This window comes from Hetaerina americana, unplaced genomic scaffold (genome assembly GCF_022747635.1).
Source record: "Hetaerina americana unplaced genomic scaffold, ioHetAmer1.1.p SCAF_10, whole genome shotgun sequence".
NCBI classification, from domain to species: domain Eukaryota; kingdom Metazoa; phylum Arthropoda; class Insecta; order Odonata; family Calopterygidae; genus Hetaerina; species Hetaerina americana.
The window spans coordinates 58,660,681-58,679,513 of record NW_027286070.1 but is presented as its reverse complement, the minus strand read 5'-3'; the positions used below and the strand labels follow the sequence as shown (position 1 = coordinate 58,679,513).

Genomic DNA, 18,833 nt, shown 5'->3' with positions numbered 1-18,833 from the left:
GGGGGCACATAATACAGATTAATTTTCTTGGCCCAGACAATATTAAGTCCTTCTTATAGGCAAGGAAATATGGTATATACAATTACAAGATAGACTGCATCCCATCCTCACCCTTTTACTCAGAAGAAATGCCAACTGTGAGGAGAGACTCACCATCTTCCTCTCATAACTGTTAATAAGTATTTTTAAAAGACACAATTTGATTTGAATTTTGAATCATTGCTATATGTTGTAAGAATTTAACACTGGATCTCCAATTGCCAAATTTAGTTCTTACCACATGAAAATGTAATTGTTTCATGGTACAACAGTCATTCACTTCTATTATTAGGTGTCCACTATGTAATCTCATCTTCAGTTTCAAAATATATATGTATGCAATGATTTATCATGCTATAGGTGGGGATCGTTGGCCGAACTGGAGCTGGGAAGTCATCTTTAACTTTGGCTCTTTTCCGTTTAATTGAATCAGCTGGTGGCACTGTTCTCATCGATGGCTTAGATATATCAAAGATAGGTCTTCATGAGCTAAGAGAGCATTTAATTATCATACCCCAGGTAAGATAGTCTACCTTATGTGCTCAATTTATGAGTATATCTGTAATCAAGTGTGGCAGAAACCAAACAGAGTAAAATTATAGCTTTTAATCATCTGGAATATTATAAAATAGGTCATGGTAGTGTTCCATATGGTACTTTCAAATGATTGCACATCAAGTGCTGTAATTGACAGAATAGAACCATATAATCAAATAAAAACCTAATTGAATGAAGTCTGACTACTACTACTTGATACAAGTTGGATCAAATCTTACTGCTGGCAATATTTTATACTTAGTACCTTTGCTTGGTCCTAGGGCTGACATTTTTAATTATTTCAGAATTCATTGAAACACATGAATTTGACAACTACAATAATATTCAATGGCTATTATCCTTCACTCACCAGAATGGAAGTCTTTTGAAAAGATAAATGTCTCCTGATACAGACTGGTAAATTGTTTATTATCAAATATGAATAAAGTGTATGACTTGTTGTGTATGTAGGGGTAATTTAATATTTTGGATAAATGAATTCTGAAGGAAATTGCAGTAAACTGTAAAGTAGATGATTTATACATTCACAAATGCACATGAAGAATGAAAGGACAAATGTGTGAATGTTCATTATTGCCTCTTGATGGGATAATTGTGAAGGCATAGTGTCAGAAAGAATGGAGTAGCGTGTGGCAGTTGCAAATTGTTCATGAATAAATTAGTAAAGAGGCAACAGGAGGAAGATGTGATGGGATGGGAGAGGAGCTTGCAGCAGAGTCAGTGAGCTTAGCTTCTGGGTAAAAGTTCATCCAATCATGGCAAATGCAGTGAGCTTGGCATGTTGCTAAAATGAAAGGTAAAAAGCTGCCAAGGAGATTATTGGGTAGCAAAATGAATGGTAAACGATGCTAGGAAAAAACATGAAACCAATGAGAGTATGGAATACATGTATGTTGATACCCATGACCTAAGGATGCTTTCATTTTTGTTATATTAATTCACATTGACTCATGGCTTAGTCAAAATAAGTAGTATATTTTTGGAACTGAAGTTTTTTCTAATGATTGGTAGAAATGAAATTCCTTCATAATATATGCATTTAAGGTGACAATACACAAATGCTTGATAACATGGGGAAAATTTCAAAGTAAGCAATAATTTTGTAAGTCACAGGACCAGACCAGGCTTTAAAATATGTTTCTATGGTTAGTAAGTGATGTCTGGCCATACTACCGAAGTTTATAATCCTTGAAGCATACATTGGGCCTACTATGTGTACATAAGAGTGCATGATGTTACTTTGGATTCAACCAAAGTTACCATTTTATTGCCCTGAAATTACATTGTTGACTTCAATAATTATTTGGAAAATTATAAGAAGTTTCATTCTGTTTGATTAAGAGTATATGAACATCGAGTAACTTGTTTTTATTCCATGTATTTACCCAACTGGCTCAAAGAGAAAAAATAATGTAGTGATGAAATATGTTTTATCTCAAAAAACACAGGATCCAGTCTTGTTTTCCGGTACACTACGAATGAATCTAGATCCATTTGAAAGGTATTCAGATACTGACATATGGAGAGCCCTGCAGCATGCTCACCTTAGTCATTTTGTCAAGTCTCTCTCAGCTGGACTCCAGCATGAGGTTTCAGAAGGAGGAGAAAATCTAAGGTTGGCTTTGTTCATTAGAGTCTCATCCTGCACAGATTGTTCTACAGCAATTCATTAGATTATTAAGTTTTATATTTACAGTGTTGGTCAAAGACAGTTAATATGCCTTGCAAGGGCACTCTTAAGGAAAAACAAAGTTCTAATCCTGGATGAAGCAACTGCTGCTGTGGATTTAGATACTGATGAGTTAATTCAGGTAATGAAACATGAAATTTTACATGTTTATTTCCGTTCATGTGGTTGTAATTATCAACATATAAATTTTATGATTTTTTGCAATCTGTTTCATCCAGAAGTTATCTAAATGTTAAAATCTAATGATTACCATAAAATTTTACTTTTTAGATGACTATCCGAAACGAGTTCAAAGAATGCACCATTCTCACAATTGCTCACAGGCTGAATACTATTGTAGATAGTGACAGGTATTTATAGAACATATTCGTGTATTACCTATACTGTAAGTAGCTTAATGTACTTAAATAATGCATGTATTGAATGTTGATTGAGTATATGTATTTTAAGCCTCCTAGTTGATAGAGGTATGTACTTAATCCTTAAATGTTTCCACACTCAAGGAACTTCCAACTACTTCGCCAAAATCAGATGTAAATACATCATTTTTCATCTTTCCTGTTATGTGTATGTCTTTAGATGGAATGGTGCTGCTGGCAGTTAAAACTTGCTTCAAACAATGAGAAACATGAATCTTTTGAAATTTAAAAAATGCCTTATTCACTTATCTTATTAAATTTAAGATGACCTAAAATATAGGATAAAATTTAAGATGACCTTGGTATAGCAAAATGATTTAAGTGGGATCACATGCCTATTCAAAGGAAACAGTTTACTATATAAATAAAACAGGATGTGAATCAATGAAATGGTTGCATTTCATTGCCCTGTGAGCTAATGCTACTGCTTCAAGAGTGATTGATTTTTGGCAAACGATCGCCATAAACATGCATTCAATTTATCAATAATAATTCATCGCAGGCGATTACTTTAAAAAGTGTGGAATCCTGAGGTCAGGATACTGTGAATCAGTTGCATGCATTGTGGGTATGCTGATTAAGCTGTGCTTTCCCATTTAAGATGTTTTTTCTCCAACATGAAAGTAAAATAGTTTTGTATTTCATTATAATTGATGAATATGATCATGCATTTAATATGCTGCTCAATAGAATGCAAAGTATTGGGCCATTAGTATTTCAGAAGCCTCAGACACAGGTAATCTCTGGGGTCAGAGATTCCCTCTGATTTCTCATTCCAAATGCCTATTCAAAAGACTGGATTAGTTGAGGTTTGCAACATATGCACCACCAAATACTGCATGCCGTACCATAGTGATAATGGTGACTTTAAATTCTAATTCCTTGTCTTTTGAACAAGTTTTTGAGGGAAACATCTCAAGCCTTGCATATATTTCCTATTATTTCACTACTTTTCATCTGTACTTAAAATTGTAGTGAAGTTCACATTGTGTACGGTGTAAGAACAATGTTAAGAATTGATATTAAAGTTTGGGAGAATGTATTCATAAACACATATAACATTTAATCTATGTTTTTCTGGGTGTTATTGCTACTGCTAAAGAATGTATGCTGTATTTGTCTTGCCTTTCATTATTTAAGTATTACATACAGCTTCCTCATTTTTTTCAGGGTCATTGTCCTTGACAAAGGGAACATAGTTGAATTTGATTCACCAGCCAAGTTATTGGAAACCAGAAACTCAGTGTTCTATGACATGGCAAAAGATGCTGGACTTGTTTAAAATTCATCATTTCACTCTTCACATTGCCTATATAGTCTCATCAGGGTGTGAATATACTATAGAGTGAATTCTTACCAGGAATACTTACTGATTTTTGTAAAAAGGGTAAGAAATAAATGCTCTTGAGCTGCAAGGAACTTTCATGCATGCAGTTTAAGAGGAATCATACTGATTTCATGATAAATAATTCAACACTTTTGCAGAATGTCCTTTTGTAGAACTTGGTTACAGTTGATATATATTTTTCAGTTAAGCAACTACTTCATCATTCCCTTCAATGTGTCGTCTAGCCCAGTAATGTGGATAGAGGAGGGCATGGATGTTATATATGTAGAAATGAAGGATGATGTGTTTGTCTCTGCTAGCACAGTTTAAATTCGCCCATCTTCGCTCCTCAGTTATAATCCACTACTCCAAACTGGCTCTGCAGCAATATTAGACATCTTGAACATTTCTCGCATTAGTTAGAAGAGCTATAAAATAATATCAAACACTTAGGTATTCCTTTGAAGCTATTTTATTCATTCAACATTTAAAAAATGCAACAAGAGAAATAAAAAAGGAACATATAAAGAAAATGAAAACACCAAGAGTTCAAAAAGCCAATGACATCATCTTATTGTAAAAATAAGACAGATATTCCCCACATTATTCACCAACATTGCGTTTACATTTATGATGTAATTATTTACACCCAAGAACCTTTACTTAGTTCTGTACATTATATTTACAAAAGTTTTCACAACATGCCTATCCTCAAAGTACCAGTCCCTCAACACAAGCCTAAGCTATCGTAATTCTTGACAATTTGGTTTCTACTCATTTACAACATACTAATATTTCATCTACTCTATTATACATGATGGAGAATACTACAATTGTTGAGAAAAGTCTGGTCCCTCAGGATATAGGTGCTCATAGACACTTGATAATAATAATCATAATTACAATCAAATGAAATTTGTATGGAATGAATATTCACATATACTGATGTGAGATGTGAATCCTAATTGTTAACAATTAGGGCAGTTTTTCATTCCCAGAAATTAAGTTATTTTTAAATTCTTCTTTACAGGTCAATCACAGACTTATTTAACATTAGATCTCACAAATTAAGTTAAAAGAGATCACAGGTCACTTTTTATTTTCACTTCTACTACAAAAATCAAAGTAAAAAAAGAAATGGGCACCATATGCACTTAACACTGCAACACATCAACATCCCTCAGAAAATTGGCAGTGATTTGAACCTAACGATGGATTATAATACCATCTACAATGATAGGCTCCTTTTTCCAAAATCTCTGCAGTGCATATGCATCACACTTGACCCCATCCACATAAATTATTTCACATTCTGGGAGGAAGGAATTGATCCAATTTCATTAAACGGTACTGTATCCTACTAATATTACAAATAAATAGTTTACCAGTGAAACATTTATCACACTCAGAATTCATTTTCCAACTTTCTAGCCACACACAACCCACATTTAATTAACTGGACTACACCATTTCATGCCCAAAGCATCTGATGGAAGTGGGGAAGATTTTACTGGAATGAAAAATGGCTGCTAGATGTAAAGCAACTTGGCAACCTGCATACATGAGGAATGAGATAATATCAAACAAACTAACCATAATAACAGGATTCAGTTATAATAACAAGTGGATGGAAATTAAGTTTGTACATCATTCGCAGATGCTATACGAGATCAACGATATGGAAACAAGAAGTCTCAGCAAAATATGGACATTCAGGAAATGGCATTTCCTGTGGATTTAGGGGTTGTCCAAATCATGGAAAAAATTCATTCATAATTTTCTTTTTAAATAGAGATCAAATGCAACAACCAAGCTAGCAGTTTTTTTTGTAGACCTTCAGGTACCACCAGTCAAAGTGCCTGAATTACTTCTTAACTGAAGCACACCATCATTTGATATTTTACAGTGAAGCTCACTTTTAAGAAGATTCATACCTTTTACCTGGTCAGCTAAGAGATTAATCAGATCCAAAATATTCCCTAATCAGTCATGTCGTCTTTGAGCAGTGCTTTAGTTCACAGCGGTTACCTATGTCACTTAGTCATTAGCAACTGTCTTACAAGTTGGAGCCCACTCAATAATGGTCATGATGGGTTAACGACACCCTGAATACACAATGCAACAAAACTATTTCTTCACTCTCTTCTCTCCGAGACAAGTCACTTACTCAACTAAATACAGATGCTCCCAAAACATAATGTGGAAGCCATGAGTATCTTTAAGGGTTTTCATCTTTAGCATTTACAACATGACACATGCCAGATCATTCAATTTATACAACCAAGCACACATCCACTCATCCAATATACATGTACATATATTATTTATATATACCTCCAAGATACACCCTCGCTCTTTAACATTCAAGTTATTTCAAATAATTGTTCCTACAGGGCTGCAGTGTGCACACCTTATTCACAATTGTTTGTTCATGTGGAAACAAAGGTATTTTGCAGTACACAAGTCACCAACACATACCTATAATAAAGATGCTACATCATCCATATGAAATGACTGGCAAAGAAGTACGCAAGCTTCATCATTCGTTGGGCCACGCTCCTAAGCCATTTCCGCCAAGGTCGCACTTGAACACATGATACTGATGCGCAGCTGACTAATTGAAAACATGATACACTTCTATGGAATAACCACTTTTGACCAGTTGGAATGGGGCAAATTTAGAAGACATTTTGATAGGCACAATGAGAGACTAGGCATTTGTTTGAAAATTAATCCCCCAATTGTATCCTTTTGCCAACCAAGAATCTGATCACAGTTTTATGCAAAGTCGTGAAGCCTTAAAATATAATGAAGTACTGAATGATGTTCAATTAATGACTAGAGAATATAGCTATTTGGAAAGTTTTCAAGGAAGACTGAGAAGATAATGTGATATTCATTTGTTTCCTTTGCTTAAACAGTAATCAACACTTATTTTCCCAAGTGTCAAAACATTAAATCCTCAAATTAAGCCAGAAATGAATCTTACAAATCCAAGCTCCACTGTTTGTCATTCAGTTGCGATAAACTGAAAAATTTTTACTTGTTAACACTACATTTTTTTGTGATAATATCTGAAATATGCAAATAGTTAAAAAAATTCATACAAAATTAACTTTATTGTCTCATTCTTTGTTTTTCAATTTCCTAATGTCCTAATTCCCACCAATCACTAGGTCAATTAACTGAATTAACAGAACAAAACTGGAATTCTACTTCCCATTGCTGTTATTGTTCAATCATCCCACTGGCTAAGCAGTAACCTTCTGGTACGTTATTAAATATACAATATTGATTCATTCTTGTCCAGATTCGTCCAATAGAAACTGGATCACTACATTGAAAATTGAAGGGAAGACCTTTTTCATTAAATGCTTTTCTCTGGGTAGATCACTTGGAGTAACACTTGAGGCCACAAGTCATTACTACATTTTATCCCTTAAGCATTTTTGTGTTGGCAGCTTTCATGATTTCGATTCAGATTGCAACAGTGCTATCAAGCACTTTAAACGTAGGAATTGGAAAACAGCAGAGGTAAGCATTGCAACAATAAGATTTTGGAAAAATTCAGGAGAGATGGAGAGAGTCAAATAAAATTTGAAACTTTAAATGATAACATGGGTGCTCCCAACAGGCAAGCAATCTGATAAATAAATGGTAGGAAGTATATTATGGAAGGTTTACAAAAAAAAGCAATTAGGTGGGTTACTTGCCTTTCCAATTTTGTGCAACAAATAAAAACAAAAACTTTTTGTACAAACAAATTTCAAGGAATGCAAGAGACAAAAACAATGACCAATAGAACCATAAAAACAGCCAGGAGGAGAAGGATGGAGAGGCTGGAAGTCCAGCGACAGAGGGAAGGATAATGGTCAGCAACAAGGATCTCACAACGGCCGCCAAAGCCTCCGTCGCCGTCCCGGTGATCGGCGCACGGACCTCGACTGGGGCTAGATGAACCGTGGCCCCGTGTGGTATGCACCTGAGCCCAAGGATCCCCCACTCTGCCCCCCTACCCTGTGGTAGGAAGTGTTGGTTGGGTGGGTAGCTAGGTGGTGGGGCATGTACCTCTGCTGTGCCGGCTGCTGCTGTTGCATTTGGTGCGATGGTGCCAGGAGCGGAGGTGGCAGGTGGTGATACAGCGGGGGACCTCCTTGGTGAGGGGGAGGCTGGCTGGGTGAGGCCCTCTGAGGGGGGAGGTGGGCAAGTGGGAGCTGCTGCTGAGAGGGACGGTGGTGTAGGAACGGTGGGGGCCTGAAAGGATGGTGCAGGAGGGGGGGACCACCATGCGGCAAGTGGGGGTAGAGCTGCGGGAGAGATGCAGAGTTGGTCGGGGGGTGGCTCGCTCCATCCCCAAGGTCTAGCTCTAGTTCCTGCTCTTGCAGCTGCAGTTGGCCGAACGAGGCCGTTGCCATCGCAACATCTGGCATCACCTCAGACAGCAGGCCTTCCCTTACTTCCCCTTCCACCTGAAATGGGCCACATATGCATGCCATTTGAAAATTTTACTCAGGACAGCACGCTTGGTAATGAAAAGAGTTCCTGAATATAGTAGAATTGTGGTGTAATTGCTAAAAATATTCTTGTGAAAAATTAGGATTCAACATAACACAGTAAAACTCATTATTTTCTATGCTGGAATTTACATTATCCACCAATTACCAACAAATTTAGGGTCCTGTAAAATTTTCTATAGTCAAAACGTATGTGAATCCCTATTGGTACTTATATTTTCCATTAGTATTTTTATACTAGATTTCCCAAATTTTTTAGTTTTTCAAATCAATTTAGCATGATTTTTGAAGGTATTGATAACTTTTGGTAATTTTTTTCCTTGAACGTATTAATGCCTCAACCATTGAGGATTCAATATCACAACGATAATGATAATATAGCATATGAATTTTCAGCCCAAACTACCAATTTTCAGAGCTTATAGACACTCTCTTAGGGAAAGTTTATCCTCATTCCTGAGTGTTCCTGGTGACATTTTTCCCACTCCTGTTCTTTTCTTTAAATTATTAAGGTGTATATTACGCATGGTAAAAAACATGCAGTAATTTCCAAAATCATTAGTATATAGTTTTGAATAAATTATTAGCTAGTATATATCTAACATTTAAATGCACATAGCCTAGAAATGTTCACAAAAAATGAAAATAATAATCTTACACGAGATAGAGAAATATATAATAACTAATATTTCAAACCCAATTAGTAAGAATTAATCCCATCATATTCTTTGAATAGTCTCCACCCAAGTCACACGACTTCTGGCATATTTTTTACCACAGATCAGTTAAATTAAGACTTCTTAGATCCATTATCAAATCATTCACCTCGAAAACATTCAGGATATTAAACATGGGAAATTTTTAGTGCACTACCCATTTTTCTCAATATTTCTTGTGACTGGACTGTGCTCATTATGGAAATGAATGAGGATATAGAGCTGGAAACCTGTGGCATTAACTAACTCCATCCATAGGGGCAATTTCATTGTTTAGAAGCATGAGTACAAGATGTAGCATGAGTAATAGATTGCTGGACGTAGATCACTCGGTAGATAGATTAGAATACTGTGGGCAGTGAGTCAGTGCACACCCAAAGATGAGTGTGGAGTCGACTGGCGACCCCTAAGAGTCAAAGAACATCCATGATTCACGAGTGGACGGATGACTGGGTGACACTAGAAGGGTGATGCCTTCTCTGGCGAGATGATAAAAAGACGGTGCATAGGGGATCAGAACAGGGGCTTGTCTGGGCAATGACTGAAGGGGGCACATCCAAGAGGTTGGGAATTGGGCTGTACTAAGGATAATTTGTGTGAAAATAAATACATGTCAAGTTAAAATGTGTCTCTTCATTCTCTATGCTGATCCCTCCCTCCAGGAAACCAGTGCTGTCCCCAATATACTGTTCGAAGACGAGGGGAATACGACAGTTTGTAATTTTCATTACTTTAAAATACACTTGCTGGTAAACTTCACATATGAAGTGGAAACAATAGTAAAATAGTCTATAGTAAGATGGGTCACAGTAACTGATCGTCAAAGACTGGTCACCAGAGGCAGTGGAGAAAGAATGTGCTGCCAAATTCATCTCTAAGTCCTCCAACACAAACAGTCCCTAAGTGGATTATCTCATTAGAACACCTGAACCATCAGACACTTTTTTAGGACAGCATCACTCAGCTGATGTCCCACAGGATATCCTCGGAACAAGGAATTCCCACTCCATTCTACAATGCCTGCATGATGTTCTACATCATTCCCTTTGGTAGCCGATTCTATTTTTTACAGTAAAATTCTCAGTGTCACTTGATTCAGTTCATAAAACACAGAATGAAAATAATAAAAAAGACAGCATGCTACAGTCAACATATTTTCTTGAAACATGGGCTGCTTAATTTTGAATGATAAGTCTGTATGCATTCGACATATAGATCCACTTTTCAGCATAGAAACTAAGCATAAACAGGAAAAGGGAAGGTTCTCTCCACTACTAATACGTAGGTCACATGAGAAAAATACAGAGGGCTGCTGAGACTGTGTGACAAGGATTGTTGAAAATAGGTGCATATTATACATGGTGTTAAAGCATTTCCAGATTTCTTTCATGGAAACACAGGTGTCCCATAGCGGATGTACATTATTATCATGGCAGGAGAGGCATGGCTGGAAGGCAATGCATAATTTGTCAAAGGGCTTTGCAAAACTCACCCCAGCAAGTATGTGATCTGCCCTTTGGTATGTGCCGACTGGTGCTGATGAGGGTGAAGATGATTGTGCAGTCGATTGTGATCCGTGGAGACGAGGGAAGGGGGATGGTGCATTCCGTCCAGCACCAAATGAACCAGAGTTGTTTCCTTGGCCACCTCTAGCTTCATCTTTACTGGCCTCCACTGTGGCTTCGACTTCCAGGTCCCCAGCTATGTCATCATCATCTTGTGTGCAATAGCATGAGGCAGTCTGCAAGGATAATGTTCAATAAGTCACAGACTTTAGAAGAGGTGAGGCAATAAAGATGAGTCTGACATTAAGGGCGAGTGTGACACTGAGACATAAAATGGATATGGAATGTCATCACAATCTGATATACTTCAATCACATACAAACTAAATATTGAAGTAATCATAAGAATAATAAATACGTTAAGTGACTAGAATACTTCATCAAAAGAGATTAGCTTGTATTTGAGCAAACCAATGGCATTTAATATCAAATACAAAGCAACCAACAATTAACTCATGTTATTGATTTATATTATGATCCTCAAGATTAAGTTTTCACGTAAGATAGACATAATAAGTGTCTGCAAGATGACAATAATTTGGTGCTATAGGTAAAAAGAGTCTATGAAAGAGTTGCCAGCTTCATCAGGACTAATATCTACATATACAAAAATACTCCAAAGCAATATGGGCTTCCTCTATTTTTTTTTAATAAAGCTGTGAACTTTGTCTTAAACATGGCTATAATATTTCCACCTAGTTTGCACATTAAATATTAAGTATAACCTTCCAGTAAAACCTAAATTATCAGAGTTACAACAAAATATTATTTTCATGAAGCTCAGTTTTATGTAAAATGTTATTTGACACAGATGTCACAGAAAACACCACCTATTCGTGAAAAGACAGGCTGTCTTGGTGATAGAACAGGGGAGTAAGCCCCAGAATAATATCCGATCAAGCCAGAGATAATTGTCCTCCTGTAAAGTGTACAGAGATCTTTTGGGAATTGTTAGTTTTCACTATGTTTACCAAGCGATCTCAGGTCTCTGAGTAATAAACAAAGCGATCGGGAGGTCATGGTTGCAGACTAACTTCTTGTTAGCAGATGATAAAAAAAAATGATAGTAAAAATAATCTTAATGATGGATGGTATTCGTGTCAATACTTGGAAAGTGGAAAATTTCAAAAATAGTACTATGTACTATATCAACAGTGATATCCTTAATGATAGAGATTGTATGCAAACAAAATCAAATTCTGCTATGGCAGAAGGCACACCAAGCTTTGGAACTGATGGGTAAAGATTGATACGTCAAATCAATGTTCATAAAATCATCGGGCTAGCTAGGTCCACCCTTAGATTAGATGTACTTGAGGCTCATCTGATATTACTTGGTAAATGTACCGCATGTTCTCTAATTGCTTAGCATGTATTCTCTATTGGCGTACACATCAAATGAAATTGTTTGGAATTGAAATCTGCTGGAAAGGATGTCAGTTACAGTATTGCGCCAGTCTTGCTTTTCAAACCATTATCATCATGAATTCAATATTCAAGGCTTTCACAGAAACACATTAGTAATGTCAAAATCAGGGTGAGTAAAACAACGGCATCCAATTGGGAAAAACCATCAGCCAGCTCTATACATTATAACGCACACTCCTACCTGCAGACATGGAATGCATACATTAGGTGGGAAAAATAATCCAAAGTCTTAATAAACTGAAGATTGATAAATACAAGTATTGTTTACCATAGATTACTGGTCATAATGAGAATATTCTGCAAAAGTTTCATAGAGTTGAACAATCTATAAACTTTGTCTGCTGGAAAGAGTCATCTGGAATTTAATGCTCATTTTTAATGACACATAGCTATTAAACAATTTGAAAAGAATTACCAATTTGCACTACAAATATGTGTATCATGTTCACCACCTGCCAAAAGAGAAGAGTTCCAGTTCTTTCGTCTATGATTTCAACAATTAAAAAATAACAGATGGCTTCTATTTTTCTGACAGAGTGCAGTTATCACTTTTTGGCTTTTCATCCCTACTGGCATAGAAGAGCATAATTAAATCCTTACCTCTAAGAAGTCAGCCACAGGATCAGGTAGATTAAATTCCCTAACCACCCTTAAACGTATTTGCCGAAGGATTTCGTGCCTTGAAGATAATGGTAGTGCTAAGGCTCTTTGTACAGTGGGTGCCTGTCTCAGCTTCTGCTCTCTTCGGAGCATGGCAGTGGTTGTGGCTGGGTCAGGTGCGGGCAGTGCTGTGGCTATGGATGCAGTCGATGATGATGGCGGGGCATGATGCACTACTGTGGATGATTGATGCGGGGTTGAGAAGGAGGTTGATGATGGTCCAGAATGCGGCGGTGGAGGTGAAGGGGAAGGCGAACAACAGAGGCTGAGAGGCCCTGAAATGACAACCATCGCAGACACGACACATATCAACCATTGGAAAAGAGCATTTACAGGCAGTATAAGAAAAATGGGAATTATTGCACCAAATAAACTTCACCAATAAATGATCCCAGTAAATTGGGATGCTAGGAAAGCTACACCTGCTTAATGTGATAAAGGTAAAATTTAGTAAAAGTATTAATGAGGAGAAAAGGTTAAGAAAAAGCATGTCACAAGAGAAACGAGAAGAGATCATCTCAGATATGGATCACAAAAGAATGTATGTCAAAAGTTAACTATAACGAGCTAGCTGTGCATTTTTTTTATAGAGCAAAGTTGAAAACTATCTGTCAGCAGAATTGAGTAAGGGCTTTTAGTCTGTTACGAATGATTGAATGTTAATTCCAAAGATAAAATATAAAATTAAAAATAATTTTAATGAGCAAAAATAGTGAATGATTTAATACAATACAATAAATGGGATACGTACACTTCAGGTGGTTTGCCACTGGTTTCAAGTATGTTGAAAGAGATAATAAAGCAAATGAGATATCGTAAAAAGAGCAAAGATAAAGAAAAACTAGACTAAATGCCAGTGACATTTTTTTTTCAAAGAGAGATTTATATTTTCATCACAATTTTATAATGCTTTACAATTAATAGTAAAGACCACACTGGCACTTTTAACTGGATGCTTTTCTGATTGTGATACTTAAATTATACTATTTATTATCTCTAACAGAAGAAAAAATTATCAGATATGGAATGTTTGTGGTCAAATATTTACTTCAATGTATGTATTGATTTATTGTTGATGATGGAGAAATTTCAGATGAATAAGAGAGAGAACATCACCACAATATGTATTGTATTACAATAAAATATTTGCACAAAGTTTGTCATTAATATGGTTTTGAATTACCTAATCAGGCAACTGATATGCAACAAACGCAATGGCTACATTTATGTAATGTATCAACAAAATATTTTGAAATAATAAAACTAAGACTTTACTAAATGTGAACTACACATAAATCATACTATCATAACTGACAACAATGAGGCAAAAGGGACAGACTACATATCCTTTAAAACAATCACCTGATTTACATAATTAAAGAAAAAAAAGTTTCTAATACGTTTTGAAACTTTTGAACATATTTACTACTTTGATAACAAAATGAATGACTAAGTTCACAAGGATAAAGGAGACTGCTAAATACAGTTACTCCAACAAGAGAACTACTCTATATTACAACATTTTATGAAAGAAGTTACCGTAAATAATTAATTTGAAGGTTTAAATATCACCAATATTAAGGCATTAATGACAGAACATATGAAGTTAAAACTAAAGGCAATTTTAATTTGAATCAAAGAAAAGTTAACCAAACATTGCATCGGAAAAATAATGGGGAATATGGATTATGAAGAATGAGCTATAATATACAATAAAATTAACTGTATTTCATAATTGCAACACTCAATGTTATCACAAGATGACATTAAGAAGAAATTTTATGCACGAGAATTAAAAAAAAAACTACTTTGTCTAAGGATTAAATCTGCTAAGGAGAAATGTCTTCCTTAAGAGATCACCATGGACTTTAGGCATGCCAATTTATTTAACATAAAAAATTTCCATCATAATAAGCTGATGATAACTATAAAAAGACACCAGTATTGGGAAAATATTCATTCCCTATTTCATAAAAGAATTTATATGGACGCATGACATTATAAAAAAAGAGATTTATCCTGAATATACATATATGGATGCAAGAAGAACTTTTTATCATCACCAATGAATACCAAAACCCAGAATATTCCTTTGATGGTGGTCCTTGTGTGTAAAAGATCATAATGAGTGCTATGATGTGTCAAACTAAATGCACATTCAAGACCTGTCTCATTTAACATAGAGCTTACTGTGTTTGACTTATCTGACTTGACATTTAATATAGGACATATATATATCAGGGACACCTTCTCACTAAATACTTTCCACCTTTCAACTTCTATATCACTCATAACACATATTTTGATTTTAATGCAGTCCTAATTTTCAAAGCCACTACATTGAAGGTCTTTCCTTGTGTTTTTTCTAGGCTACTAATGCCAATTTCACCAATGACATGATTTATCACTAAAACACACTATCCAAATTTGACTAATTAATCAATGTCATTTGCAAAGCAAAATAACTGTGATGTCTTCTTGTATAAAGACAGCGAATTTTGGGAAATACGGCATGTGTGGGACAAGTGAACATATAGTTTCTTAAAAATTATTCTCCTTCATGAATATCTCCCCACCTCACTGATCAAACAGCATTAAATTCTACTTCTGTCATCATCTCATTTCATAGTCTACCGGTTGTTTAGCAGTTTTTACCTAGAATGATAAAATACTAAACCTTAAGAATTACTTCCATTTTGTTATGTACAAGGGTAGTTGGAAAGATTCTTGAAATCACCACCAAATGTTAGTGCTAGTACAACAAGTTTCCCATGCAATAAATAATTAGTAATCCTTTATGAGTAAACACATAATACATTAGTGCTCTGGGAAGAGATCTGTGGGGCAGATAGCTCCCTGTTGATGCTCCGGTGTAGTGATTTGTGAAAATGGAAAAAATTGAGAATTGAGCAGTGATTAAATACTTCATAAAGAAAGGCATGAAAGCAAAGGAAATTCATGCAGACTTTAAGAATACTCTGGGGGACTCTGCTCCTTCGTATTCAACTGTTGCCGAGTGGACAAACGAGTTTGTTTGGTGGGGACAGCTTAGATGATGAGGGGGATCGAGATGGTGCGGGGGCTAACGTACTGGCTTCCCACCCTGAGGGCGCGGGTTCAAATCCCGGCGGTGTTGAATATTTTTCAGAGGTATCTCGATCCCTAACTTGAGGTGCTTTGTGGAGGGCACTTTGAGTGAGTACGTCGTCCGTCGGATGGGAGGTTAAGCCGCGGACCCCTTGGCGCCTTTCGTAAAGAGTAGGCTAATGCCGACGCCGGGTTTCTCTCCACCCTTCATCCTTTCCTGTCCTTCCCCTATGGCGCAAATGACCTTAGCTGTCGGTCGCCTCCCCTCAAAACTACTTAGATGATGATCTGCATGGTGGTTGGCCAAAATGTGTCAATATTATAGAAATTATGCCACTGTTATAAATATTACAAAAGTTCATGAAATGGTCTTGGATGTTCGTGGAATGAAAGTGCGAAAAATCACTGAAGCTGTAGGAATGTCATCTGATTGGTTTAGGACGAACTAGTACTTTGCCAACCTTGGCATACGAGTACTATGGAGAAGATGATATGAATGAAAAATTCTATTTTGACGGTGGAATTGGATACGAAAAAATTATCTGCTGGATGGGTGCCCTTATTCTTGATGCAGGATCACTAAAGCATCCGAATGGAAATTTCCAAATAATGTTAGACTTGTTTGAAGATCAACCAACAACACTTTCTGCACAGGTTTGTGACAACAGATAAAACTTGGGTCCACTACTATACCTCAGAGACAAAACAGCAGTCAATGCAGAAGAAACATGTTGACTTATCACCACCAAAGAAAGGAAAGGCAATAAGGTTGGCTGTGATGGCTTCAGTTTTTGGGATACAAAAGGCATTCTTTTGATAGATAATATTCCCACTGGTCAAACAATTATTGGGTGATACTATGCTAACCTTAAGGACCAATTACAGCAAAAGATACACGGAAATAAGCCAGATTTGGCAAGGAAGAAAGTCATCTTTCATCAAGAAAATGCACGCCCACGTGCCATTGCCATAGCAAAAGACATGAACTAAGCTATGAATTGTAGCCACACCCACCCAATTTGCCTGATTTGGCTCCATCCGATTTCCATCTCTTCCCTAAGCTCAAAATTTTCCCTGGTGGATGGAGATTCTCTTCAAACATAGAACTAACCGCCAAAGTGGATGGGTATTTTGAAGGCCTGAAGGAGTCTAGTTTTCAAGAAGGGATCAAGACATTGGAATCTTGCTGGAAGAGCATTAATGAACAGAGGAACTGACATTTTTTGGTTGGGGCTGACATTTTCAGTAAAATAAATCATGTACCCCCTTAAACATGCTCAAAATATTAACACCAGTTATAAGTGCAGGTGTCTTTCTGTTCTCACCTGATTTCAATATTTGAAGATAAAGTCTAGGAAATAAGATATAATAATTATTTTATTCACTTGGCAAAGTAAGCCTCTTATTAAAGTTGAAGCAAAAGTTATTGAAGGTAAGGGCTAAAATTGAACGCATCAGTCATAGGCTTTACTTTGTAGTCTTTGATTCAGGCACATTTTGGATGGACAAAAACATAACACCCATACATTTCTTAGCCTAGCCCAAAAGAAAACCTGCACTTGCCTTCCCTTTTTCAGCCATGTTTTACTTGATCATGCCACACAGAATTATACCATTGTGGAAGATATAAATCTTCCCCTATAACTTGCAATGACAGCTTTTTGATCTGATCCAGATGCAGACAAAGGAAGAACAAATACATCCTTTTCCCATCCACTTTTATGTTTTTGTCTGTGTTGACATGACTTTCTCTATGTTTGCAGGACAACACAGTGAATAATGTTAATTATTGATGCAACATCAGGTAACAAATATGTCCGCACAAAAATGACATTTACGGTGTTGAACCTTATGTTTGTTATGGGCAGGAACAACATCAAAAGGAAACCCAATTAGCATTATATTGAAATTGCCCAAATCAAATATTCACAAACCAAAAATGATTTGAAACTTGTGTAAGACCCTATATTTCAGAGGAGATATCTGGGGGAAAAAAAAGTATGCAGTACACAGGCTTCTGCATTATTTTTTTCCAGAACTAAAACTACAAATATGACTGGTCAACATCTGTCAAGCCATTAGAAATTTTCATATATTAGCATTTACTAAATAAAAAGAAAACAATTTTAACAGTCTGCATTAATAGAACACTTTCTTAACCTATTCCAAGATGTATAACCTCTATCCAATGCCACACAATGTTTTTGGCAGTAAACTAGTAAAGTCACCAAGATTGACGGCTAAATTTTTTAAATACATTTCATAACACTATGACATAAGATGTCCTGAGAATTGTGATAGGTCACAGACATATGCAATAAATTATTATTTATGGGTTACTGGTTTATATCCTTAAAATATTTGGTGAATTACCCACAGTGAGGGTTGCATTATAATTAAACACATATGAACTAGTGAATAAGTGATTATACAATCACAATTAGTGATACCAAGAACTCAGTATAATGATTGAGTTATAATAATTTTGAGGTCTAATTATGAAGAGGGATCCAAACAAAAACATCAATAAAATTTAATTAGGTAACTGTTTTGACAAACAATGAATGCTGCCTTCTTCCCAAAACCTTAAAAAACTTCCTTCACAAGAGTGAAGCTTCATGATACACCATCAATATTATCACATTTAATAGTTTAATTTTCAACGATATACATAATATTGTCCATCAATAATTTAATAAACATATTATTGTAACTTTAAGTCATGGAAAATAATTTTAACATAACAAACCTACATAAGGACAGGGAAAAGTATTTTAATAACAGAGACGAAAACTATTATATTTTTCCACTTAATAAAGATTTATTCCTGA

At 35.9% G+C, this 18,833-nt stretch overlaps 2 protein-coding genes across 2 annotated transcripts in view; one reads left to right on the top strand and one right to left on the bottom strand.

Moving 5' to 3' along the window:
* LOC139700339 (multidrug resistance-associated protein 1-like) overlaps positions 1-3,988 on the top strand; it is a 46,994-nt gene extending 43,006 nt beyond the window's left edge. Inside the window, exons 27-31 of the mRNA XM_071598979.1 lie at positions 400-558; positions 2,046-2,212; positions 2,294-2,408; positions 2,558-2,637; positions 3,877-3,988. Of these exons, the coding sequence (XP_071455080.1) occupies positions 400-558; positions 2,046-2,212; positions 2,294-2,408; positions 2,558-2,637; positions 3,877-3,988 (633 nt within the window). The remainder of the gene's footprint in view (positions 1-399; positions 559-2,045; positions 2,213-2,293; positions 2,409-2,557; positions 2,638-3,876) is intronic.
* Positions 3,989-4,536: 548 nt separating this feature from the next.
* The window catches only part of LOC139700157 (BTB/POZ domain-containing protein 7), a 58,393-nt gene continuing 44,096 nt past the window's right edge, over positions 4,537-18,833 (bottom strand). The window contains exons 15-18 of the mRNA XM_071598721.1: positions 13,667-13,684; positions 12,856-13,190; positions 10,756-11,004; positions 4,537-8,502 (exon numbers count right to left, since the gene is read on the bottom strand). Of these exons, the coding sequence (XP_071454822.1) occupies positions 7,984-8,502; positions 10,756-11,004; positions 12,856-13,190; positions 13,667-13,684 (1,121 nt within the window). The 3' untranslated portion in view covers positions 4,537-7,983. The remainder of the gene's footprint in view (positions 8,503-10,755; positions 11,005-12,855; positions 13,191-13,666; positions 13,685-18,833) is intronic.